General features: G+C 33.4%; 1 protein-coding gene and 1 pseudogene across 1 annotated transcript; one reads left to right on the top strand and one right to left on the bottom strand.

Moving 5' to 3' along the window:
* Positions 1-3,060: 3,060 nt before the first annotated feature.
* Positions 3,061-5,315, top strand: LOC124922774 (protein NASP homolog 1-like). Its single transcript, XM_047463485.1, has 6 exons — positions 3,061-3,190; positions 3,700-3,896; positions 4,197-4,397; positions 4,482-4,572; positions 4,663-4,939; positions 5,046-5,315. Exons 1-6 carry the CDS (start codon positions 3,111-3,113, stop codon positions 5,268-5,270), a joined length of 1,071 nt encoding a protein of 356 aa, XP_047319441.1. The 5' UTR covers positions 3,061-3,110; the 3' UTR covers positions 5,271-5,315.
* Positions 5,316-10,389: 5,074 nt separating this feature from the next.
* On the bottom strand, positions 10,390-23,117 carry LOC124939050 (annotated as a pseudogene).
* Positions 23,118-23,378: the final 261 nt, after the last annotated feature.

The raw sequence follows: 23,378 nt of genomic DNA, 5'->3' as shown, positions 1-23,378 counted from the left end.
TTGAGTTTTCTTTTGTCGGTTTTGGGGTACGGGTCCTCTTGAATACTTCAACGACAGATGGTGCATGTCCCATTTCAAGCGCCTGTTGAAATAAATGATTTATATAATTAATAAAAATCTTTATATTAAGTTATTACAAATAATGTATTTACCAACTATTCTTCAACTTGAGCAAACAATCTACTTCCCGTATGATGTGGGAATTTTAGCTTCTTTCTGTTAACAATATTTGTACTATTGTTTTTCTGAATTTCAAATAAAAAAATGAAGTTAGAATAATTAATATCATATTTTATTTGAATTATGAAACCGTACCTTAAATTTTTCCGTGAAGAAATGGTTGCGACACACAAACTCCCAATCATCTCGATCGTAGTCTGGTGGAGTATTGGCCAGTACCACCGCCTCATCTCCTTGATGAACGCGGATATATTCCTTGTTCAAATCCAAGTGCCATCTATCCCATATCTGTTTGGCGTGTCCCAATCCGGTCTTTCGATAAGAATCAATAGGACCGTTAGTAGACTCGAACGGATCCTGAAAATAAAAATATTCAAATGTTATAAAAAATTATTGAATGATTAATGTATAATTAAGTAATATTATTACCGTCATAGCAGTCCAAATGTAATCCAATTGGTCAACACTTAATGCCTTCCACTTCAGAAGACGGTGTGAGACGGCTGAGGAGTCCCGCACAACCGACCCCATATGTCTAGACCACCTTGTTCTTCCCTCGTCAGCACCACCGGGCCTCCCATCTACCGCTCTAAAAGTCAGAGGAATCCTTGTCCCCACTGGCCTCATAGATAGCGCAATATTCTTGTTCTTCCCCTATCTCTTGCGGGCAGAAGATTCTTCAAAATTATCAAATTCATAATTAGATATGTGAATCAATTCAAACAATAACTAATTGTAAACAAGTTAACTGTCGATTATGGGTTGGGAGTGGAACCGTGCTCCTTCTAGTCATCCTCCTCTTGAGGTTCCTCGTGACCCTCGTCGTCAGCCTCATCGTCATCCCCATATCAGCAAACGTACTCTCAACAAACTCTTCAGCCTCAGCAACATCAATATCCTAGTCTGCTGGGGGAGCAATAGCTATCGGGATCACATCAATAGCTATCGTGACCCTAATTCTCCACTTAAGGTGCCCTATCCAATTGAAATTATGATATAAAAGTTAAGCATTCCTTAAAAAGAAACATTAGCTATTTGGGTTCAAAATCAAAAAAATTAATCAACTAAAACCTCTTTCAAAAAATGAAACTAATATACACTTATAAATAATTAAATAATAGACTACTCAAAAGTATAAAGCCCCAACAAAAGATCTGCTGCCAAAATATTTAGAGCAATCAAATGAAATAAATAACTATTAAAAAGCACATGGCAAGGACTTTAACAAACATTATCTTCTTCGTCATCGTCTTTGATCTCTCTTCTCTTGGCATGACACATTTGGACTACTAATAATGAATTGTAAGGATCGTCACCCATACAAATGACTAGTTAACAAAGGAGAATGCAAGGCAATGCACGCTGTTCTCTTTGGCAACAAGGACTTTCCATGCTATCGCCTATTCATATGAAATGTGGCGTCCCATTACTGACATGCAAGTTCTCTGAATGTTAGATCCAATGTTGTCTGGTTTGTTGTCAAAGTATCCTGTGTATTTGACTTTGTTAAGGAAATAATGACTTTGTTAGCGATTCCTCAAGGCCTCTAGACCGCATCTGTTCTTTTGCCAATTTGTTCTTAAACCAAACGAGTTGCTGATTATCTTCATTCATTTGTCTCGTTTGTTTCACAACCATTTCTTGATACGACTGCAACTCATATTTCAACATCGTTTTTCCTACACGGTTCACATGTAGTATAAACAACAATTGGATGTCAATTAAATAAAAACAATATAGAGGAGAGGAGGGAAGCAAAAACCTTGGAAATGTTGGTTGAAGGAATCTAAGTCACCTTTTTCATCCATAAAACCATATAGTTGTCTCTTCCCACCAGGATGGGCCTTCGCGTAACGCGAAAATTGAATCTTCCCTGAAACAGAACCCATATGATCATCGACGAGATTATCTGTAAATATCATCATCGACAATATGAGCAACGAATAGTAAAACCAATATGAACAATAAGATGAACAAAATATTAACCAATATGAACAAATAAGAATAATAAGACATGTTAAATCGATTTAGGGTTAGCCTTAAGATTTTGAAATTAAGATAATGGAAATAAAAACATAAATTGATTTAGAGTTTTGAAATGAAGAAATGGAAATATGAACATAAATCGATTTAGGGTTAGGATTTGAAATGAAGATCATGAAAATAAGAACATAAATCTATATGATTAACATAAATCGATTTAGAGTTATAGTTCTTATCATCCATCTGTATTATGTTCCTCCGCCGCCGTCAAAGAGAGTACAAGAGTAGAGAGAGAAAGAAAATAAAGGAAATTAAAAATTTGAGTATTTATACAAACCCTAATACACTTTGCGAAACGCGAAACTCTTTCGCGTTACGCAAGAAGAGTATTTTCGTCCAAAAAAATAAAATGACCACCAAATCAATATAAATTAGTGGGTTACCACGGATGTAAAAACATAAATCTTTAGGATCATTTCGTCAAATTTCCCTTAATTTTAAAGTCATATTATTAATAAAATATTTTAACATTAACCTACATCTACCTTCATAATAATTTATAGTTAATTTTATAACTTCAAATTTTATATAAAAAAAATATTATATGACAAAAATTAAAAAAAAATATTAATAATTCCTTTCACAATTGCCCCCGCCCTTTTCCCAGAGCAGATGAGGGTAAATTTCGCGGCTATTTCTTGATTTTTCCATTTTCAAATTGTGGAATGTCTAACGAAGTTCAGGACAACTCCATGGTGGCGCCGAAGACGGAAGAACCCCAAGCTTCATCCGGAGAAGTAACGATTTCCCATGATCTGCCGATGAGTGTTCATGGAGCTGGCGAACCTTCCACCTTGATATATGATGGAGACGATGAGAAGAAGCTAGAAGATAAAGCAGATGATACGGAAGATCATCCAAATACACTTGAATATGCGGATGTCTTGATGGCAAAGGGTTCTACTGCATTAGATGAAAAGGATTTTTTTGAAGCCGCCGAATGTTTCAGTCGCGCCCTAGAAATTCGGTTAATGTTTTCACTTATCTTCATTTTGATCACTGGCATTTTGATTTTGGTCTGGTTAGTGATATATGATTTGGATATATTGAAAGATTAGGAGGAAAATGAAGGACCCTTCTATGGTTTTGCATAAAGCAAATGGGAAGCAACAATTTATCTGTAGTTTGTTTGGAGGGTAGTTCAAATAGGGATAGAGTCTTGTGTCTAATGTTCGATTCTCAATAAGAACTTGAAGTGGGAGGTCATTACTAGGGTCGTGTTAACTTTCTCTAATGAATGATCTCTGGTTTCAAAAAGAAACAAAAACCATTAGCATCTCCTACTCCAAATTGAAGGAGAAAGTATGAAAACATGATATTCATAATTTCTTTACTTATATAGGACTTCCTTTTTTTTTTGGACAATTGTTAATGCTTATTCTTCTTCTAGAGAGGCCGCAATTACTATAAGAATTCTAAGCTGTGAAACGATGTCTTCCTTATATTTCCTTTTTCTTTGATTTTTCACTTTACCAGGGTAGCTAATTTTGGAGAGCTTGATAAAGAAAGATTTAATGCATATTATTTCTATGGATATGCATTGCTACGTCATGTTCTAGATGATGGAACAACTCAAGTATCGAATGAAGGTGGTACTACTCAGGCCGAATCCACTTGTGTTTCTAGTGATGTGGAAAATGATGAGAGTTCTGATGCTGACGATAGTGCAACAGGTAATGGTTAGCTTTCAAAGTTCATTGTTTGACTCTTGTAGAATATTTAGGTTTGCTCCATATAAAACATATTGACTTAAGCATGAATAGTTAATTGAGTATCTTTTAACTTCAAACCTTGATATTGGCATTGTATAAGTATCTATGATGGGCATAGAAGATGCTTGCAGAGAAAAATAAATGAAACATGTCAACTTCTTTGAAGTCATTTTGTTTTGGTCTAATCCTAGTTTGTAACAGATAAAGGTAGTTTTTGAGAATATGCATTTAGATTAACTATAACTCTATGTGTTAGGACAGGTTTAAACGAGGAAGAAAATGATGAAATTGAAATTGATACTGATGATACATCTAATAACGATGAGGATGAGGATGAAAATGAGCTGGATTTGGCGTGGCAAATACTCGATTTTGCAAGGGTAATTTCTGAGACAAGACCAACTCAGTCCATGAGTAATGTGTATATTCTGTGTGCACTGGGTGAAGTTAATTGTTACAGAGGTTTGCTGCCTTCTTTGTGCATCTTTCTGATTTCAGATGAAATCAATCCCCCACTCATATATTTTATCTTCATTCCTCTTGCAGATGATCTCAAAACTAGCCTTGAGGATTATCTCAAGGCATCACAGATTTTGGAGAGTCTAGTTGAACCAAACTTAATGGATAGAGCTAGACAGTATCCATTATATTGAGTGTTTATTTTGGTATATTTGTGGTAAAATTCTTGGATGTTATAGATATTTTTTACCTTAATACTAGAATCCAGATACTTTAATATGGGTTTGTGTCTTGAAGTGGCAGTGATCATAAAAGAAGCTACATTGTTTTTTGATAAAGCTCTAAAATGTTGCTGCTCTGTGTTACCGCTCCTTGTGAGTCAGTTATGTAGTTTGTCATCACCAAGAATAACTTTGTCTGAATCAGGTGAAGAAGTTCTTGACACTGGTACCATTTCACATCAATCTGAGCATTCAAATTTAATCAGTAAAATAGAGAAAGATATTGCCCAAATCCGTGACTACTCTATAATGCTGGAATATAAGGTAAACAATTTCTCTTCACTTTCCCAATAGTGATCTTATTTGAACACATAAAAATGAGATGAAAGCATGAATGCTACATTTTGTTTGTTTTAATCTTCTTATGCAGTTGAAAGAACTTGATGAGATTCAGAATACACCTAAGGCTAGCCTTGAAGAAGCAATTAATGCATTATCTAACAAGGTGAGACAAGTTGAGGAGAATGTTTCCACCAGTAGTACTACTACTAGTACAGATCTCCAAGTAAGACACTTTGGGAAATTGGGTGGATCTGTGAAGAAGATTAGTGCTGGTATGTACTCAGATTCAATCAAATCAGGTTCCTCAAAATAACGCAAATTGGACTATCCCGAGGAGGCACAGGAAAGCGATTATTCTCGTAAGTGAATACATTTTCGCTATAAGTAGTTGTTTCGTCGTACATATATATAGAACGAAATGTTGATACGATGAAATAGAACAAAAAGGAGTATTATGGAAATGTGATTTAGTGAATCCAACCTAGTTGATATGCTTTATAGAAATGATTACTCTTTTGGAAATGGTATAGTTAGTTCAAAATTGTTGTTTTGATAAATTTGTTTGGTTATATAGTCTCTAATCTTATTTGCATTCACCTTTTTAATTAGGATTACAAAGTTGTGCATGACTCATGAAAACTTTGAACAATTTTAAATTAATATTTTCTTGAAACATGTGTTTATTTTTTGAAGTAGGATAGCATATTATCCCCCACCACCTCAGTCTGTTTTCAATAATTCATAAGATCTCAAAACTTTCTGTATTAACTCTTTTGTCAACTTATTTTTGTTCAATTTAATTTTTATATGCTTCATAATCAACCCAACCAAAATAGTTTAAGTGAAAAAATCTTGTTTAAGGAACATGTATCAAGTTTATTTTTTTATTAAAATAGTTTAAGTGACAAGAATTTTATCTATAAACCAAATGTTTCAAGTTTCGATTATTCCTAATAAAGTAGTGCCAAGAATAAAATGTGTTAAAAAAAAGTTGTTTTGGTCCTTCCTAAATTAAAAGGGTTATATTTTCAAACCATTTATTTGTATATGAACCAAAACAACCTAAGTTATTATCATCAATTTAATGTAGAGAAGATGAAAGAGATAAGGCACAAATATTGGGAATTTCAGCCCGGAATGAAAGAATGAATTTAGCCAAAAATATCAAATAACAATATTTTTCACTTAACAATATATAAGCCGGCCTTGTTTTGGTAGAAATTCTCTCTCAAATTGAATCACTTCTTTGAAAAAAAAATATCAAAGAAATATATTTTTCACTTAACATGTCTTTTATTGTTATTAATTATTATAGTCCCATGACTTGCTTAATACAATTTATTTTTTAATTAATTAAAGTTTTAATAACTTTAAATCTTAACCCTCTCTGAGTTATCCACATGGTTGTTGCTAGTCCCATCGTTTTGATTCTCCAATTCATGAAAATGATTTCTCAGATTTGTTTTTATTAAAAAAAAAGTAATTGTAATTAGACAAACCTCCTCTAAGAAGTTCTTCATAAAAAAAAAAAAATTCTTTTAATTCACAGGTGTTTAAGGGAAAAAAGTCATGTCTATTTCACAAAGTAATGCTAATTTCTTGATTTCGATTTCTATTAAAATCGTCATTGCCAATGTTGAAGTAAGACGTCCAGCTAGTTTTGTAAATAAAAAATATTAAATCTAACTAAAATATTATTTGAAACTCAATGTATTAGGATATCAATTATTGCATACCATACAAATTAACTTGGTGTGTGTGGAGCCTGTCTCATTCATCTCAAACCACATAACAAATGAAAGGTCACATTACATGAAATTTAACCTTTTTTATGGAAAAAAAATAAAGCTCTTAAAGATTTTTAATATTAAGCAACTCAATATTCAATCATAAATTATTTTCTCAAACACATTATTTAAATATTAATCCCAAAACAGAACAAGCTCTTATATAATTATTTTTTCTGGAAAATCCAATACTAATTATAAAATTTTCTATATTTAATATTAATATATTACAAATATCTGTAATTAGCTAGCTAACTCTTATTTACTATTATATCCACACCCTAAAAAGAAAGGTTATTGATTTCCACACTCACATATCAACAAATTTCATAGCTAGATTCCAAATAATTAAGGTTGTCCTTGTAAAGTTTTGTCTTTTTATAATTTCATTTGATTCTTTCAATCAATGTCCTCAAATTTAGACCGGGTAACTTAAATTGAAAATAAAATAAATACGTTGTTATTCTCATTCCAAAGATGTAAAATATATACAAGATTATCATATTAAGATCCACTCATTTAGGAATCTCAATATATTAAATTGATTATATATTATATTAATATCCACTAATTGATTATATATTATTTACTGTGATCTCCAACATATTAAATATATATTACATTTATTACACCCCGCAATCGAAGCAGGTGGGCGATGTATGCTGAGATTTGATCGAAATTCTTCAAAAAGAACTCTCGGAAGCCCCTTTGTGAAGATATCCGTAATTTGAAAGCGAGATGGGACATGAAGAACTCGAACCTGACCGCGAGAGACCTTCTCACGAACAAAGTGAATGTCCATCTCAATGTGCTTGGTTCGTTGGTGCTGAACGAGATTACTAGAGAGGTAGATCATACTCATATTGTCACAATAAATAAGAGTAGCGGTAGAAGCCGGGTAATGAAGTTCTAGAAGTAAATTCTGTAGCCAACAAGTTTCTGAAACCACATTCGCAACCGCTCGGTACTCAGCATCGACACTAGAACGAGACAAAGTGGTTTGGCGCTTAGCCGACCAAGAGATTAGATTATCTCATAAGAAAATACAGTAGCCAGATGTCGAACGACGTGTATCCGGGCACCCACCCCAGTCAGCATCAGTGTAAGCCAAGAGGGATGTAATAGAGGATGGAGACAAATGAAGGCCAAAATCAAGAGTTCCTTGAATATACCGAATAATTCTCTTTAGAGCTTCCATGTGTGCCTCTTCCGGATCATGCATAATAGATGATGATATCAATATTATATCATCAACATACAATAACAAGTATTCCATGTGCTCACCTTGACGAAACACAAACAATGAGTGATTTGAAACAGTCTGGGAAAAATCAAGTGTGGACACAAAATCCGTAAAGCGTTTGTTCCAAACTCGAGGAGCCTATTTCAACCCATACAATGATTTCTTCAAACGACAAACATGATGAGGAAATGAGGAATCTTTGAACCCAATAGGTTGATGCATGTATACAATATCATCAAGACTGCCATGGAGAAAATCATTCTTTTCATCAAGTTGGTGAATTGACCATTTCTTCGATAAGGTAAGACTGAGGACCAACTGAATAGTGGTCGGTTTGACAACAGGAATGAAAGTCTCCCCACAATCAACGCCAACCTGTTGAGTTTTTCCATCACCTACAAGACGGGCTTTATGCCTCTCAAAAGAACCATCAACACGATCTTTATGAGTAAAGACCCATAAAGAACGAATAATATTAACATCACTTGGACGGGGAACCAACTCCCATGTCTTATTAACAATTAAAGCATTAAAATCTTTCTACATGGCTAACTTTCAGTTCGGATCCTTTAAGGCAGCTATAGGGTTACGAGGTAAATGAGATTTAGACTCAGCAGAAAAAAGGTTAAGAATATGTTTGGGCCAAAACACCCCCCGCTAATTTCGAGTGACCGGTCGAAGAGAAGAGAGAGGATGAGGTGGAGGTGGAGGTGGAGGTGGAGGTGGAGGAGAAGGTGGAGGTGGAGATGAAAATTTAGACTGATGATGAATCACATATGGTGATGGAGGATCATCGAGAAAATCATATGAGAGTGGAGGTGACTGAATTTCAACAAAAGGAAAACGAGACTCATCAAAGATGACGTGACGACAAATAATGATTTTATCAGTTGACATGTCAAAACACTTATAGCCTCGGTTATTCGATGAGTATCCAAGAAAGACACATGGGGTAGAACGTGGAAGAAGTTTATGAAATGTCGTTGATGGAAATAAAGGGTAACACAAACACCCAAACACGCGTAAATGGTCATATATTGGATCTTTGCGGTATAAACGTTATAACGGAGTAACGTATGTCAAGTGTTTACGCGGAAGAATATTTAGGAGGTACGTGGCCATTTCGAGAGCATGGTGCCAAAATGAGGTCGGTATCTTGGCATGAGTGAGTAAAGTACGAATCATATTATTGATAGTACGAAACTGTCTCTCGGCTTTGCCGTTCTGAGATGAAGTGTGAGGACATGAGAAGCAAAAATTCATCCCATGCGTGGACGCAAATTCCCTAAATGAATGATTATCAAATTCCCTCCCATTATCACATTGAAATGATTTGATATCTCTCTCAAATTGGGTTTTGACGAGTGTCCGAAATTGCAAGAAAGCACTAAACACTTGGAATTTATGAGATAAAGGGAAAGTCCACAAAAACGACGAAAAATCATCAAGAAACAAAACATAATATTTATGGCCCATATAACTTAACACAGGAAACGTCCATACATCACTATGAATAATGTCCCACGGTAATAAAGAAGTCGAAGTAGAAGCCTTAAAAGGTAAACGAACATGTTTTCCCAATGAACACGAAGGACAAATATGAGAAACATGTTGTTTATTACAATGAATTAATTTATTTAATCTAAGATATTTAAAACTAGAGTTTCCAGGATGACCTAGGCGATTATGTCACAAAGATGGCGACAAAGCAGCAAAAACAGATGACGACACTTGTCTTCCATTTGTGACTGGATATAGATCTCCCCGACTATTACATCTCATTAGACGTGTCTCCGTTCGAAAATCCTTAACAAAAAACTCAAAAGGATCAAACTCAACCGACACAGAATTATCCGTAGTGAATTTACGAACAGAAACTAGATTTTTAACATGAGCAGGAGCATGTAGAACATTATTCAAGGTAAGTTTAGGATTCGAAGAAGAAATAGTGGTATGCCCAATACCCAAAACCGGAATTGTATTACCATTACCTACAAGAAAATCATATTTAATGCCTGAATTGAAATAAGACGAGAGAGTACCTTGTTGAGATGTCATGTGGGACGTCGCACCAGTGTCCATATACCATGTCGGATCAAGAGAGGTAATACCAAGGGTATACATGGCCGCTTCAATATCCGTCAGGGTTGGTGGAGACTGAGCCATTTATGCTTGTGAACGCAGGCCACATAGACCCGACTGTTGTTGTGGTGTTGACAAACGAGGGCTAGAAGGAGGTCTCTTCCATTGAGCAGTCGGATACGGACATGGAGGAGAAACCCATGGCCACTGCCAAGGCAATGATGGTGGTCCTAAATGACCAGCCCATTGTTGCGGCCAGGGAGAAGGAGGATGAGTTTGGACTTGGTACTGGGACTATGAGAGCCCTTCTTCTTTAGTTTCTACCGAGATCCAGAAGATGACATACGTTGTGACCCATTCGTCCCAAACGTGTCGAAGACAAGAGCTACACCCGACATCGGTGCTGAACTAGAGGCCACCCGCTTCGCCAAACTAGATTCCTTCAAAATTAACATGGAACACGCTTGGTAGAACTGAGGCAAAGGATCACTCTAACGGAGTAACGTTGACACCCCGTTGTACGCCTCCGCAAGGCCTGCGACCAACTGTAATACGAGGCTGTCGTTCGAGACCGGGCTACCGACGCCCTTCAACTGATCGACCAGGACTTTGAGACGTTGACAATAAGCCGAGACCCTAGGAAAATCTGCCATGATAGTGGTGGAAAACTCTTACTCGAGGGAAACCGCACGAGAATGACGATTATCTTGAAAAATCCCACGTAGCCGTGTCCAGGCTTGCTCGGCTGTAGAGTCTGGTTTCAAGATCGTGCGAAGAAGATCCTGTGAGATTGTGGCATAGATCCACTGAAGGACAATGGCATCGAGAGTTAGCCACATATCTTTCTCTTCATCCATCGATGGCGGCGGTAGAACAGGGACCGACGGGATGATGTGATGAAGGACCCGATGAGAACGAGCATGGATCTTGAACAACTCCGCCCATGTCGTGTATTGAACGTTTTCCAACTCAAGAACAATAGAGACACGATTCTTGATGTTAGAAACAGCAAGGGCTCAGTGAAATCCTTGTTTGTTACTCGCCATCGGAAAAGAAAAGTGATTGAAAAGAAGATGAGCGTAAAAGAGTAAATTGACCGTTATACTAGAGCGCAGCGGAAAAAAAACCTAAGCTCTCATACAAGATCACTATAAAAGTTTTCAACAATCGACCTTTGAATGATTAGTACTACAAGTTAAAAAGATTTATTTATTAAATATAACCTGAATCTATGTGTATGAAAGTCTTCAAACAATGATTTTTAAATTATTAATAAAATACTCTAACCAACTAAATTAAAATTTATCTGTTAAATATATTTATATGGCTAAAGAATGTAGTTTTGTAAGACATAAACATATAATACATTAAATAATAATTATTTTTACTGACTTTAACAACTTATACAATAAATGAACTCCACTATAAAGAATTTAAATTTTGAAATTCAATATAATTATATTTTATTATTATACATGTAAAATAATAAATTATTATTTTATCGGTTAAATAATATTTCGAATATATAATATTTTTAACTGGTTCAACGTTATTACTTCATAAAGAGTCTACATGTAATTCTTTTTTTATCTAATTTATTATTGTTTTTACCGTATACTATTTAATATTTATCAATTTAGTTGAATATTTAATAAATATTTTTTTTTAAATATGTGACCTTACTTATTAATTTCAAATTGAAAATATATTTTTTTTAAATATAATATAAAATATTGATATTTTAAAACTTTGGTTAATCTTTGTAACTAAAAGAAAACTAATTTGCTAGTTCTAACTAAGAACTTTAAAATTTAAATGAAATGTCCTGTATGTTATCTTCTTTCAATAAATAAATCCGATCAAAACATAACTTATTAAATAAAATAATTAAATTTATAAATTTATAAAGGAAAAAAGCTCATTTAGACGTATGTACTTGTACAACTAGCCCACTTAGACGTATGTACTAATAAAAGATCATTTAAACATATGTACTATCAAAAATTGGCTCATTTAGCCTCTTTTAGTAACCATGGTTAACTTTTATTTTTAAATTTATATATTTATTAGTTAAATATTAATATATTTTCTCTCTCTTTCTTTTTCATTAATTAAATTAGATAATTTATTTTTTTCTTAAATTTTTTATTATTTTAATATTAATTTCTCTTTTATATTTCATTTTTTTTATTAGTTTTTATTTCTCATATTTCTTAAATTCTCATTTTTTTTTAAATTTAACAATTTATTTATAAATTTTATGTTTTACTGTAATATTTTTTTGAAAGGTTTTTTTATATTTAATTTAATATAATAAAAATGAAAAAAGGGTTTTTTCTTATTTAGTTTAATATAAATAAAAATAAAATTAATAATTTTTTATTTAATTTTTATTCACGACAATGAATTGTTTTGTCTAATATTTGATTATTACTCTTTTAGTGTTTGATGAATGAGTTTTTATTATTATTCAATTTTTAATTATTAATTAATATATTTTTGTATTGAAGGATTTTTATTGTTTTGTTTAATATTTAATAATAAATGTGAATATAAAAAAATATATAAAAAAGAAGAAGAAATATAGAGTTAAAATAATTAATGATGAATGCGTATAAAATAAAATTAAAATAATCAATCATAAATACTCATATAGAAATAATAAAAAATTATAAAAAAGATAAAAATAAAGGGTTCATTTATTAGTAATAAACGAAATAATAAATGAAAAAGAAAGAGAGAGAAAATATATTAATATTTAACTAATAAATATATAAATTTAAAAATAAAAGTTAACCATGGTTACTAAAAGAGGCTAAATGAGCCAATTTTTGATAGTATATATGTTTAAATGATCTTTTATTAGTACATACGTCTAAGTGAGCTAGTTGTACAAGTACATACGTCTAAATGAGCTTTTTTCCATTTATAAATTAACCACCCATAACTAATTAGATACCTTTCAATATAAATAATTTTATTAATTAATTATATTAATATAGAACCAAAAAGCTCGTTGTTGTATTTAATCACAATAAGACCCAACAACAATCACACAAATTAATACAATTAATTGATAAATCATATCATTAATGTGAGGTATGAAAATTTAATGCACGGTGATATGTTCATGTCAATTTTCAATTGGTGCTACTTAAGTGAGATCAAACTTTTAACATTATTGTATAGAAGTCTTTAAACATTATCTTATCTGAAAAATATAAGTGTTGTTGATTCGAGTAACCACATAAACTAGCCCAAACAATGTCTGAACTTGTCGGTAGTAACTGGTTTCGTCAACATATTAGCTACATTTGCACTAGTATGAACATTCTATAACAGCATCACATCCCCTCTTATAGCCTAACGACAACAAGATGTGGATATTTCCAAACTCCTTGAGATTCTAGGTTCGAGCCCATCAGACGACAATTTTTGCACCTAGTTAAATAGTTAAGTGTGTTTGCGGGTTATGTGCTTAACATATTGTTCAATTTCCCTCCTCTTCTAGTCTCGCGGTAATAAGAGGTGGATATCCTCAGCCTCCTTGAGAGGTCATTAGTTCGAGTCCGTTAGGCGATAAGTTATTCGTCTATTTAAATGGTTAAGTGTGTTTGTGGGCTATGTTCTTAACCCCTTTGTGCCCACATTTTTACCCCCACCAAGGTAGACTAGTGGTAAGAGTCGGCTTACACTGGTGAAAAATGGGTCAAAACCGAGAGTAAAATCTCTCGGTATAGACCAAATTCTGAGAGTTAAGGTAACTCTCGCAATTCCTCGGTATTGACTCTTTCGTTAAAAACAATTGAGCGTTAATCGAGAGTTATCGTAGAATCTTCGGTTTAGATATCCGAGAGAAAAACCAAAAGTTTTCCAATTTACTTTTGGTTTTTTCCTTTGAAGAAAAACCGAGAGTTAATATCAAAACTTTCGGTTTTTCTTCAATGGAAAAAACCGAAAGTTAATAGCAATATTTTCGGAAAAAACCGAAAGTTGTCCAATTAACTTTTGATTTTTCCTTTTCACATATAACCGAGAGGTATATGAAGAACTCTCGGTTTTGACCTTCGAAAAAAAACCAAAAAATTCCATTTAACTTTCGATTTTTTTCCTACAAAATGTACAAAATAGCCCTATTGTTTTGTGCTCAACCGAAACCTGTTCAGCCAAACCAATCAATTCATAAAACAAATGACATTCATAAAATAAATGATCATTCCAAAATTCTCAACCAAACCAATCATCCAAATAACATGTTTTACATTGACATTAAACATATTCAATCAATTCATACATTCGAAACGTCTTAGAATTAGCTAGTGGGGGAGGAGGTGGTTGATATTGCCGCATAAACATTTCAAAACTCTCTAATCTTGCATTCAATTCTAACCTTTCCTTCTCCTGTTTTGCAATTTCCCTATCCATTCTTGAAATCAATTCTACCTTTTCCGCTTGTATTTGATTAATCGTTTGAGTTTTTTCTTCATCCCTTTCCTTCAATTCCTCGAATTTCATTGTCATTCTTTGATTCTCCTCAAACAATCGATTAGTGGCTCGTTGAGAATTGTTGGCACTTCGAAGATCCTCACGAAAGTGTGTGGATCGGACGCCTGATCCCATACCGAATACTCCCCCATGCTTTTGGCGTCTGAACACTCTCTTCGTCAACTCAAAGTTGGATATTTCTAGTTCGTTACTTCTTACTTCCTCCATCTCAACCTACACATTTGAAATAATTTGTCATTTATATAATAATAAATAAACTAGCTATAAGTAATTTATTTAAATTAAATTCACTTACAATTTTTTCTTGCACGCGTTCGTCCAGGACGGGGGTTGAGTTTTCTTTTGTTGGTTTTGGGGTACGGGTCCTCTTTAATACTTCAACGATAGGTGATGCCCGTCCCATTTCAAGCGCCTATTGAAATAAATGATTTATATAATCAATAACAATCTTTATATTAAGTTATTACAAATAATGTACTTACCAACTCTTCTTCAACTTGAGCAAACGGTCTACTTCCCGTATGATGTGGAAATTTTAGCTTCTTTCTGTTAACAATATTTGTACTACTGTTTTTCTGAATTTCAAATAAAAAAATGAAGTTAGAATAATTAATATCAGATTTTATTTGAATTATGAAACCGTACCTTAAATTTTTCCGTGAAGAAATGGTTGCGACACACAAATTCTCAATCATCTCGATCGTAGTCTGGTGGAGGATTGGCCAGTACCGCCGCCTCATCTCCTTGATGGACGCGGATATATTCTTTGTTGAAATCCGAGCGTCATATATCCCATATCTTCTTGACGTGTCCCAATCCGGTCTTTCGATAAGAATCAATAGGACAGACTCGAACGGATCCTGAAAATAAAAACATTTAAATGTTATAAAAAAATTATTGAATGATTAATGTATAATTAAGTAATAATTATTACCGTCATAGCAGTCCAAATGTAATCAAATTGGTCAGCCCTTAATGCCTTTCACTTCAGAAGACGGTGTGAGACGGCTGAGGGGTCTCGCACAACCGACCCCACATGTCTAGACCACCTTATTCTTCTCTCATCAGCACCGCTGGGCCTCCCATCTACCGCTCTAAAAGTTAGAGGAATCTTTGTCCCCGCTGGCCTATTAGATAGCGCAATATTCTTGTTCTTCTCCCGTCTCTTGCGGGAAGTAGATTCTTCAAAATTATCAAATTCATAATTAGATATGTGAATCAATTCAAACAATAACTAATTGTATGGCTTAGACAGTTTGCTGGGTGTTTTCCTCATACTCTTCCAAGTTTCTTTACGACCTTCAGACATTCTTAATGCATACCATTAATAAATGAGGGAATAATTGAAATAAATTAGTAATAAGAATGAATATAAATTAAAAAACATAAATCTACCTAATTAATTAATCTGAACTATATGTTTGTAAACCACAGTTTTATTTTTGTCACAATCTTCCAACTGGGTCGGGCTGACATATTAGGGGCGTAGAATACTTGTTTTGTTTCACTAGCCAATATATATGGGTCTTGACTTTGAGTTTTTAAAATTCGGTTTACATTTATACTTACGAAGCTATATTTATCCACTTTCACTCCTAGTTCCCCCGAGTGTGTATCAAACCACTTACACTTGAATAAAACAACTCGTTTGTGAGAAAAGTATTGTACTTCGATTATATCCGTTAAAACTCTGTAGTATGACATAGTTTCAGACCCGTTGTACCCTTTAACAACCACCCCACTATTTTTAGTGGTCAAACCTTCGTCGTGTTTTTCTATACAGAATTTGTATCCGTTTACTTTACACCAAACATACATAGACGAGTACATACTTGGACCTTCTCCTAAGATCTTGAGGTCTCTTGATATGTCGTTAAATTATGCTAATTGAGTGACCTATATATATACCCGAAATGTAGTCGTTAAAATAAATATAAAAAGTTAGGAGATATGGTTTATAATTTACTCACTCTATGCTTGAAATAGGCGGCAAACGTTTCTACACGGGACTCGTTGTTATTGCAATACTGCATATAATCTCTGCAAATAGATCGAATATTAAATAGCATACTCTTTAATGCTAATTAATAACAACAACATAGAATCTTACATGTTAAAAGGTTCTGCTTCGGGACAATTTTTCAAAATGTATAAATGAGCTGTCACTCGATCGATATAATCCAAGTTGTATATTTTTCCGTTAGATAGGTCTTCCAACGATGAAAATATTGAAATGCACGAGATTTCAGTTTGTGCATTTTTTTGCTCTTCTTCCTCCATATACCTGACACAAAAACTAATATTCTCATTTACAAGATAGCTCTCGCTTATAGAGGCTTCAGGGTGATTATTATTCTGCAAATATCTTTTCATTGTACCCATGTAATGTTCAAACGGATACATCCATCGATACTGAACAGGTCCCCCAAGCAAAACCTCAAATGACAAGTGAACCGAGAGATGCATCATTATGTCGAAGATTGACGGCGAAAAAATCATTTCAAATTTGCAAAGTGTCAATGTAATATCCATGTACAATTGTTCAAGGTTCGCTTGAATCAACTCTTTGAATCACAACAACCGAATGAACCGAGAAAAATTTACTAACGCATCATACACATTATCTGGAAGTAATCCACGGGTTGCTAAAGGAATAAGATATTCCAACAAAATGTGACAATCATGACTCTTTAATCCCGAAATCTTTTTCTCTTCCAAATTTACACAACCGCCAATATTTGAGAAAAAACCATTAAGCAACTTGAGATCTTTCAAGAATTTACAAAGATGTTTTTTATTATCGGATGTCAAAGTGAAAGGCGCTTCTGGATAATGAACCACTCCATCATTTATAGGATGTAACATGATTTTATGCCTAAGAGTTGTAAGTCTTTACGGGCTTTAGGACCATCCTTAGTCTTCTCTTTCACATTCATTATTGTTCCCAACACGCTATCACAAATATTTTTCTCAATATGCATCAAATCCAAATTATGTCTCAATAATAGTGATTTCCAATAAGGAAAACGAAAGAAAATGCTAAGTTTGTTCCAATTGTCTCCTCGCGTTTCATGATATATCTTGGTTTTCTTGCTCAGATCCGTACTAAGAATTATGTCTTCTAGGTCTCGTGCTTGCTCGTAACTTTCTTTCCCCGTTAGCAATTTAGAGGGCTCTCTATAATATGTTCGACCATCAAACGACTATTTATCCCTTCTGTATTTGTGCTTTGGTGGAAGGATACGTCTATGACCCATGTAACATTGTTTGGAACCATGAACCAATCGAAGAGATACTGTGTCGTTGTTACAACAGGGACAAACGAATTTCTCTTTCGTACTCCAGCTTGATAAATTCGCGTAGGCAGGAAAGTCGTTAATGGTCCACAACAACGCCGCTCGCATGTTAAAGTATTGCGAGGTGTGTGCATCAAACATTCTCACACCAGTTTGCCTCAATTCAGTCAACTCGTCGATCAATGGCTGGAGAAATATGTCAATTGCATCTCCTGGACTCTTTGGACCCAGAATTAACATAGATAAAATAAAATTACTAAAATTCATGCAAGTAGTGGGTGACACATTATAAGGAAAGAGAATAACCGACCAAACACTATATGACTTTTTCCCATTTGCAAATGATTGAAACCCATCGCTTGATAAACCCAGTCTTACGTTTTGAGATTCCGACACAAAATCTTTATAATTTTCATCAAACGTTTTCTAAGTTAAGGAATCAGCGGGATGTCTCAACGTATCACTATCAACTCTTCCTTCCTTATGTCATCTCATCATTAGAGTCGTTTTTGAGGTCATGTATAGTCTTTGTAGTCTTGGTATTAGAGGGAAATATCTCAACACCTTTTTTGGAATAAATTTCCCATTTTTCTTCTCTCTAACTGTTCCACTTGTTTGGTCGACTTTCCATCTTGAAAGACCGCAAACTCTGCAAGAATCTTTATTTTTGTCGTCCTTCCAAAATAGCATACATTTGTTCTTAAATGCGTCTATCTTGTCATATTTAAACCCGATATCAGTAATGAATTTTATACTTTCGTAGTAGAAGTTTGGCAATTGAGCGTCAATCGGTAATATGTAGTCTTTAAGCAGACGCAGCAACATATCGAACGAAGAATTTGTCCATTGACAGACATTCTTTATGTGAATTAGTTTAAGTAGTGCTGATGATTTCGTTATTCGAGCACCTTCATATAATGGTCGTTTGGAATCATCAAGAAATTTATAAAATCTATGCGCATCTTCAACTGGTTCATGGTTTTTCGGGACATCATTAACGTTGGAGAACATATCGTTTATAAAATCGTGCATATAACGTTCTTCATTGACCTCTTCATTAACTGTATTATTCATCTCCGTACACGGATCGTTGAATTCCGGCACGACATCCTCCGACTGATCATCATCATTATCCAAATCATCGGCATCGTCGTCGACATTATCATTAACCACTTGAGTAGTACATCTCTTTTCTCCATGACAATACCAATACTCATAATGAACATTTATTCCATAAATGATGAGGTGAGTCTTCACATCTTCTATTTCCATAAATGGCGTGTTCAAGCATTTCACGCAAGGACATTTCACTGTTTATCGGGATGTACTCCTAACAGCAAACTCGAGGACTTTGTCAACACCTTCCTCGTAATTTGGATGATCTCGATGTAAGGTCATCCATCTTTTATCGGGTAGTTCCATATTTCTAATAAAATGAAAAACAACCCGCATTATTATTTACTTAACTTTGTCTAAATTAATTAGGCTTACATAATTCTAACATAATCTCTACCTAATCTATCATTATCCAACCAAAATTCAACACAATCTAACATTATCCAAGCAAAATTCAACCTAATCTAACATTATTTCATTCATACACATTTCAAACCAATTCTAATCCAACATAATTTTATTCATACACAATTCATTCAAACACATAACAATTCTAACATAAAATCAAATCTAATTCAAACCAAATCTAATCCAATATAATTTCATTCATACACATTTCAAACCAATCTAAACTAAAAACCTAAATCAATAATAATCAATTCATTCAATACATGAATCTAACCAATCAATAATAAATCAAATATTCATCCACAAACCTAAATTTAACATAATCTAACATAAACTAACATCAATAAAACTTAAATCTTAAAAAATATAACACAAATCAAACCTAACATAAATCAAACTTAAATCTAACATGAAAAATTAACATAAATCAAACATTAAACTATTAATCAAAAAACCAACAATAACTAACCTTGCAGGAAATTAAAGAGCGACGAAGAAGAGCGACGTCATAGTAGATCGAACAATAATAAATCTATTAATAAAACAATAAACTATACCAAATTAATCCAATAATATAACATAAATATATCATTAATCAACTATTTCAAACTCAAACTAACAAATTCTAACAATAATATAAACATAATCTAACAATAATATAAACATATTCATCAAAATCAAACTTCAATAAACTTAAATCATACTTAAATCAACCTAAATCAAACCAAAATCAAACCAAATTCAAACCATAAATCATCCCTACATCAAACCAAATTATCTAATTTCAATCTAACATAAATCCAACAAAATTATACAACATCTAAACCAAATTCAAACATATATTCATCAAAATCTAACTTAAATCTAACATAAATCCAACAAAAATTATACCAAATTATCTGAAAACAAGCCTAAATCAAAACCTAAATATAATCTAATTCAAACCTAATGAATCTAAATCAAACAAAATCTAACTTCAATCAAAACCTAAACCCTAAACGAAATCCAATCCAATTCAATTCAAACAAAATCAAACCTAAAGCAATTCAATTCAAAATCAAACCTAAATCAATTCAATTCAATTCAAACCTAAATTAATTCAATTCAATTCAAACATAAATCAATTCAATTCAATTCAAACCTAAATCAAACCTAAATCAATTCAATTCAAAATCAAACCTAAATCAATTTAATTCAATTCAATTCAATTCAAACAAAATCTAACCTAAATCAAACAACATATAATATAATTCAAACTAAACTAATCCAACAAATTAAAAAAAAATCCTTACCTTTACTAGGCAGCGGCGGAGAAGTCGTCGGCGGCAGGTGGAGGCTGCAGGTGGAGTCGTTCGGCAGGTGAAGTTGTTGGCGGATGGTTGAATCACCGGCGAGATCCTCAGCGGCAGGTTGAAGCAGCGACAGCGAGCTCCTACTGCGTCGTCGATGGCAGGTCGGGGGTCTTCAATAGGCAGCGGTGTCGGGGGTCTTCAATAGGGGGCGACGTCGCCGGCGTCGGGGGTCTCCAATAGTCAGTCGTCGTCGGCATGGTCGGATCGGGGAGAGAGGCGGCGCGGGAGGATCGACGGGCTGGAGAGAAAGAGGGATCGTGGAGAGGGAGGGGATCAGGGAAAGAAGAGAGTTTTTCATTATAAAAGGTCATTTCCGAAAGTTTATTTGAAAATTTTCGGTTTTGACCATGGTCAATTCTGAAAGTTTATTCGGTTTTGATGGTTATTTCCGAAAGTTATATCATTAACTTTCGGAATTACCACTTGACAAATTGTGAAATTAATTAGTTTTTCACCTTCTAATGACTTTGAACAACATTAATTTAACACATTTTATATCCTTCAAATATTACACAATCCATATGATCAAACATTACACACATTCATAAGATAATCAAACATAAACATTAATATACAATTCTCTATATAATCAAACACAATCATAAACATTTTAACATTAAACACAATATTAATTTTTAAAATAAAACACACACTTGATTATATTAGTTAGAAGTCTATATTGGAAGGTGAAAAACCAATTATTTTAACAAATTATGAATTGGTAAAACCGAAAGTTATGCCATTAACTTTCAGTTTTGATGGTTATTTCCGAAAGTTATACCATTAACTTTCGGAATTACCATTTCACAAATTGTTAAATTAATTGTTTTTTAATCTTCTAATGACTTAGAACAACATTAATTTAACACATTTGATAACCTTAAAACATTACACAATCCATATGATCAAACTTTATACACATTCATATGATCATCAAACACAAACATACATATACACTTCTTTATATAATCAAACACAATCATATACATTTTAACATTAAACACAATTTGAATTATTAAAAAATAACTCACACTTGATTAACTTAGTTAGGAGTCTAAATTAGAAAGTGAAAAGCCAATTAATTTAACATTTTATGAAGGGGTAATACCAAAAGTTAATGGTATAACTTTCGGTTTTTATGGGTATTTGCGAAAGTTTTCAATAAAACTCTTGGTCCTGACCTTAAACATAATGTTTTTGGGAAGGATCAAAACCGAAAGCTTTATTGAAAACTTTCACAAATACCCCTTCCCAACACTTAGAATTTTTTCAACTTTTTTTAAAGAGGGGTCAAAACCGAAAGTTGATTTGAAAACTTTCGGTTTTGACCCTTCCCAACACTTAGAATTTTTTCAGCTTTTTCAGGGAGGGGTCAAAAGCGAAGGTTTTCCAATAAACCTTCGCAAATACCCTTTCCCAACACTTAGAATATTTTCCAATTTTTTCAGGAAGGGGTCAAAAGCGAAGATTTTCCAATAAACCTTCGCAAATACCCCTTCCCAACACTTAGAATATTTTCCAATTTTTTCAAGGAGGGGTCAAAAGCGAAGGTTTTCCAATAAACCTTCGCAAATACCCTTCCCAACACTTAAAATATTTTCCAATTTTTTCAGGGAGGGGTCAAAAGCGAAGGTTTTCCAATAAACCTCCGCAAATACCCTTCCCAACACTTAGAATATTTTCCAATTTTTTCAGGGAGGGGTCAAAAGCGAAGGTTTTCCAATAAACCTTCGCAAATACCCCTTCCCAACACTTAGAATGTTTTCCAATTTTTTCAGGGAGGGGTCAAAAGAAAAGGTTTCTAATAAACCTTTGCAATTACCAAAGGTCAAAAGCGAGAGTTGTTCAATAACATTTCGCAATTACCCTATTTTTTTTTTTTGACAAAGGTAAAAATATACCATGTTCTATAATTTTCTCAAATAAAGGCAATCTAATAAATAAAGGAAAATAATTCATAAACAACATTAATAAACCAAAACCAAAGGATAATACTAATTCATAATTATGAAAGCAAAACACACCAAAATGTCATCATTTGTACGGAAAAGATAACACATAATTAATCAAACAATATAATCTACAAATTAGTAGATGTGAGGGAGGAGGGGGTGGTTGATTCTGCCTCTTCAAGAATTCAATTTGATGTTCGAAATTCTCCAATTTTTGCGCCATTTCAGCCATGTCCGCTTTAATTTCAGTAAGCAATTGGCCTCTTTCCGCATCCCTTAATCAGATTTGTTCCAATTCCAGCGTAATTTTTCTCACCTCTTCCTTACGTGCCGCAGTTTTTGATGTTGCTAGCAAATTCTGGTATGGTTGGGACAGTTTCTCTGGTGTACGCCGGATACTTTTCCATGACTCACCCATCCTAAATGTATTTCATATATATATATATTAATCAAACAAAATAACCGTAATCCAAATCTAATATAACTTAAATCAAACACAATAACCAAAATATATCATTCATTTAACAAAATCTAACAAAATCATATATATATAACAAACTAACTAACCTAAATCTAATCTAAACAATAACAAATCTAAATCAAACTACCAAACAAATAATCTAAACTAGCTTAAATCTAGATAATATAAACTAAATGATAACAATTTAGGAAAGTTCAT

The sequence above is a fragment of the Impatiens glandulifera genome, chromosome 1, assembly GCF_907164915.1.
Source record: "Impatiens glandulifera chromosome 1, dImpGla2.1, whole genome shotgun sequence".
Taxonomy (NCBI): domain Eukaryota; kingdom Viridiplantae; phylum Streptophyta; class Magnoliopsida; order Ericales; family Balsaminaceae; genus Impatiens; species Impatiens glandulifera.
This window is presented reverse-complemented; position numbering and strand designations above follow the sequence as displayed.

Coding starts and splice junctions, on each gene's coding strand:
- LOC124922774 (XM_047463485.1), top strand. CDS start 3,111: ATGGCAAAGGGTTCTACTGCATTAGATGAAAAGGATTTTTTTGAAGCC. Junction 3,897..4,196: donor TGCTGACGATAGTGCAACAG/GTAATGGTTAGC, acceptor GTGTTAGGACAG/GTTTAAACGAGGAAGAAAAT. Junction 4,573..4,662: donor TTAATGGATAGAGCTAGACA/GTATCCATTATA, acceptor ACTAGAATCCAG/ATACTTTAATATGGGTTTGT.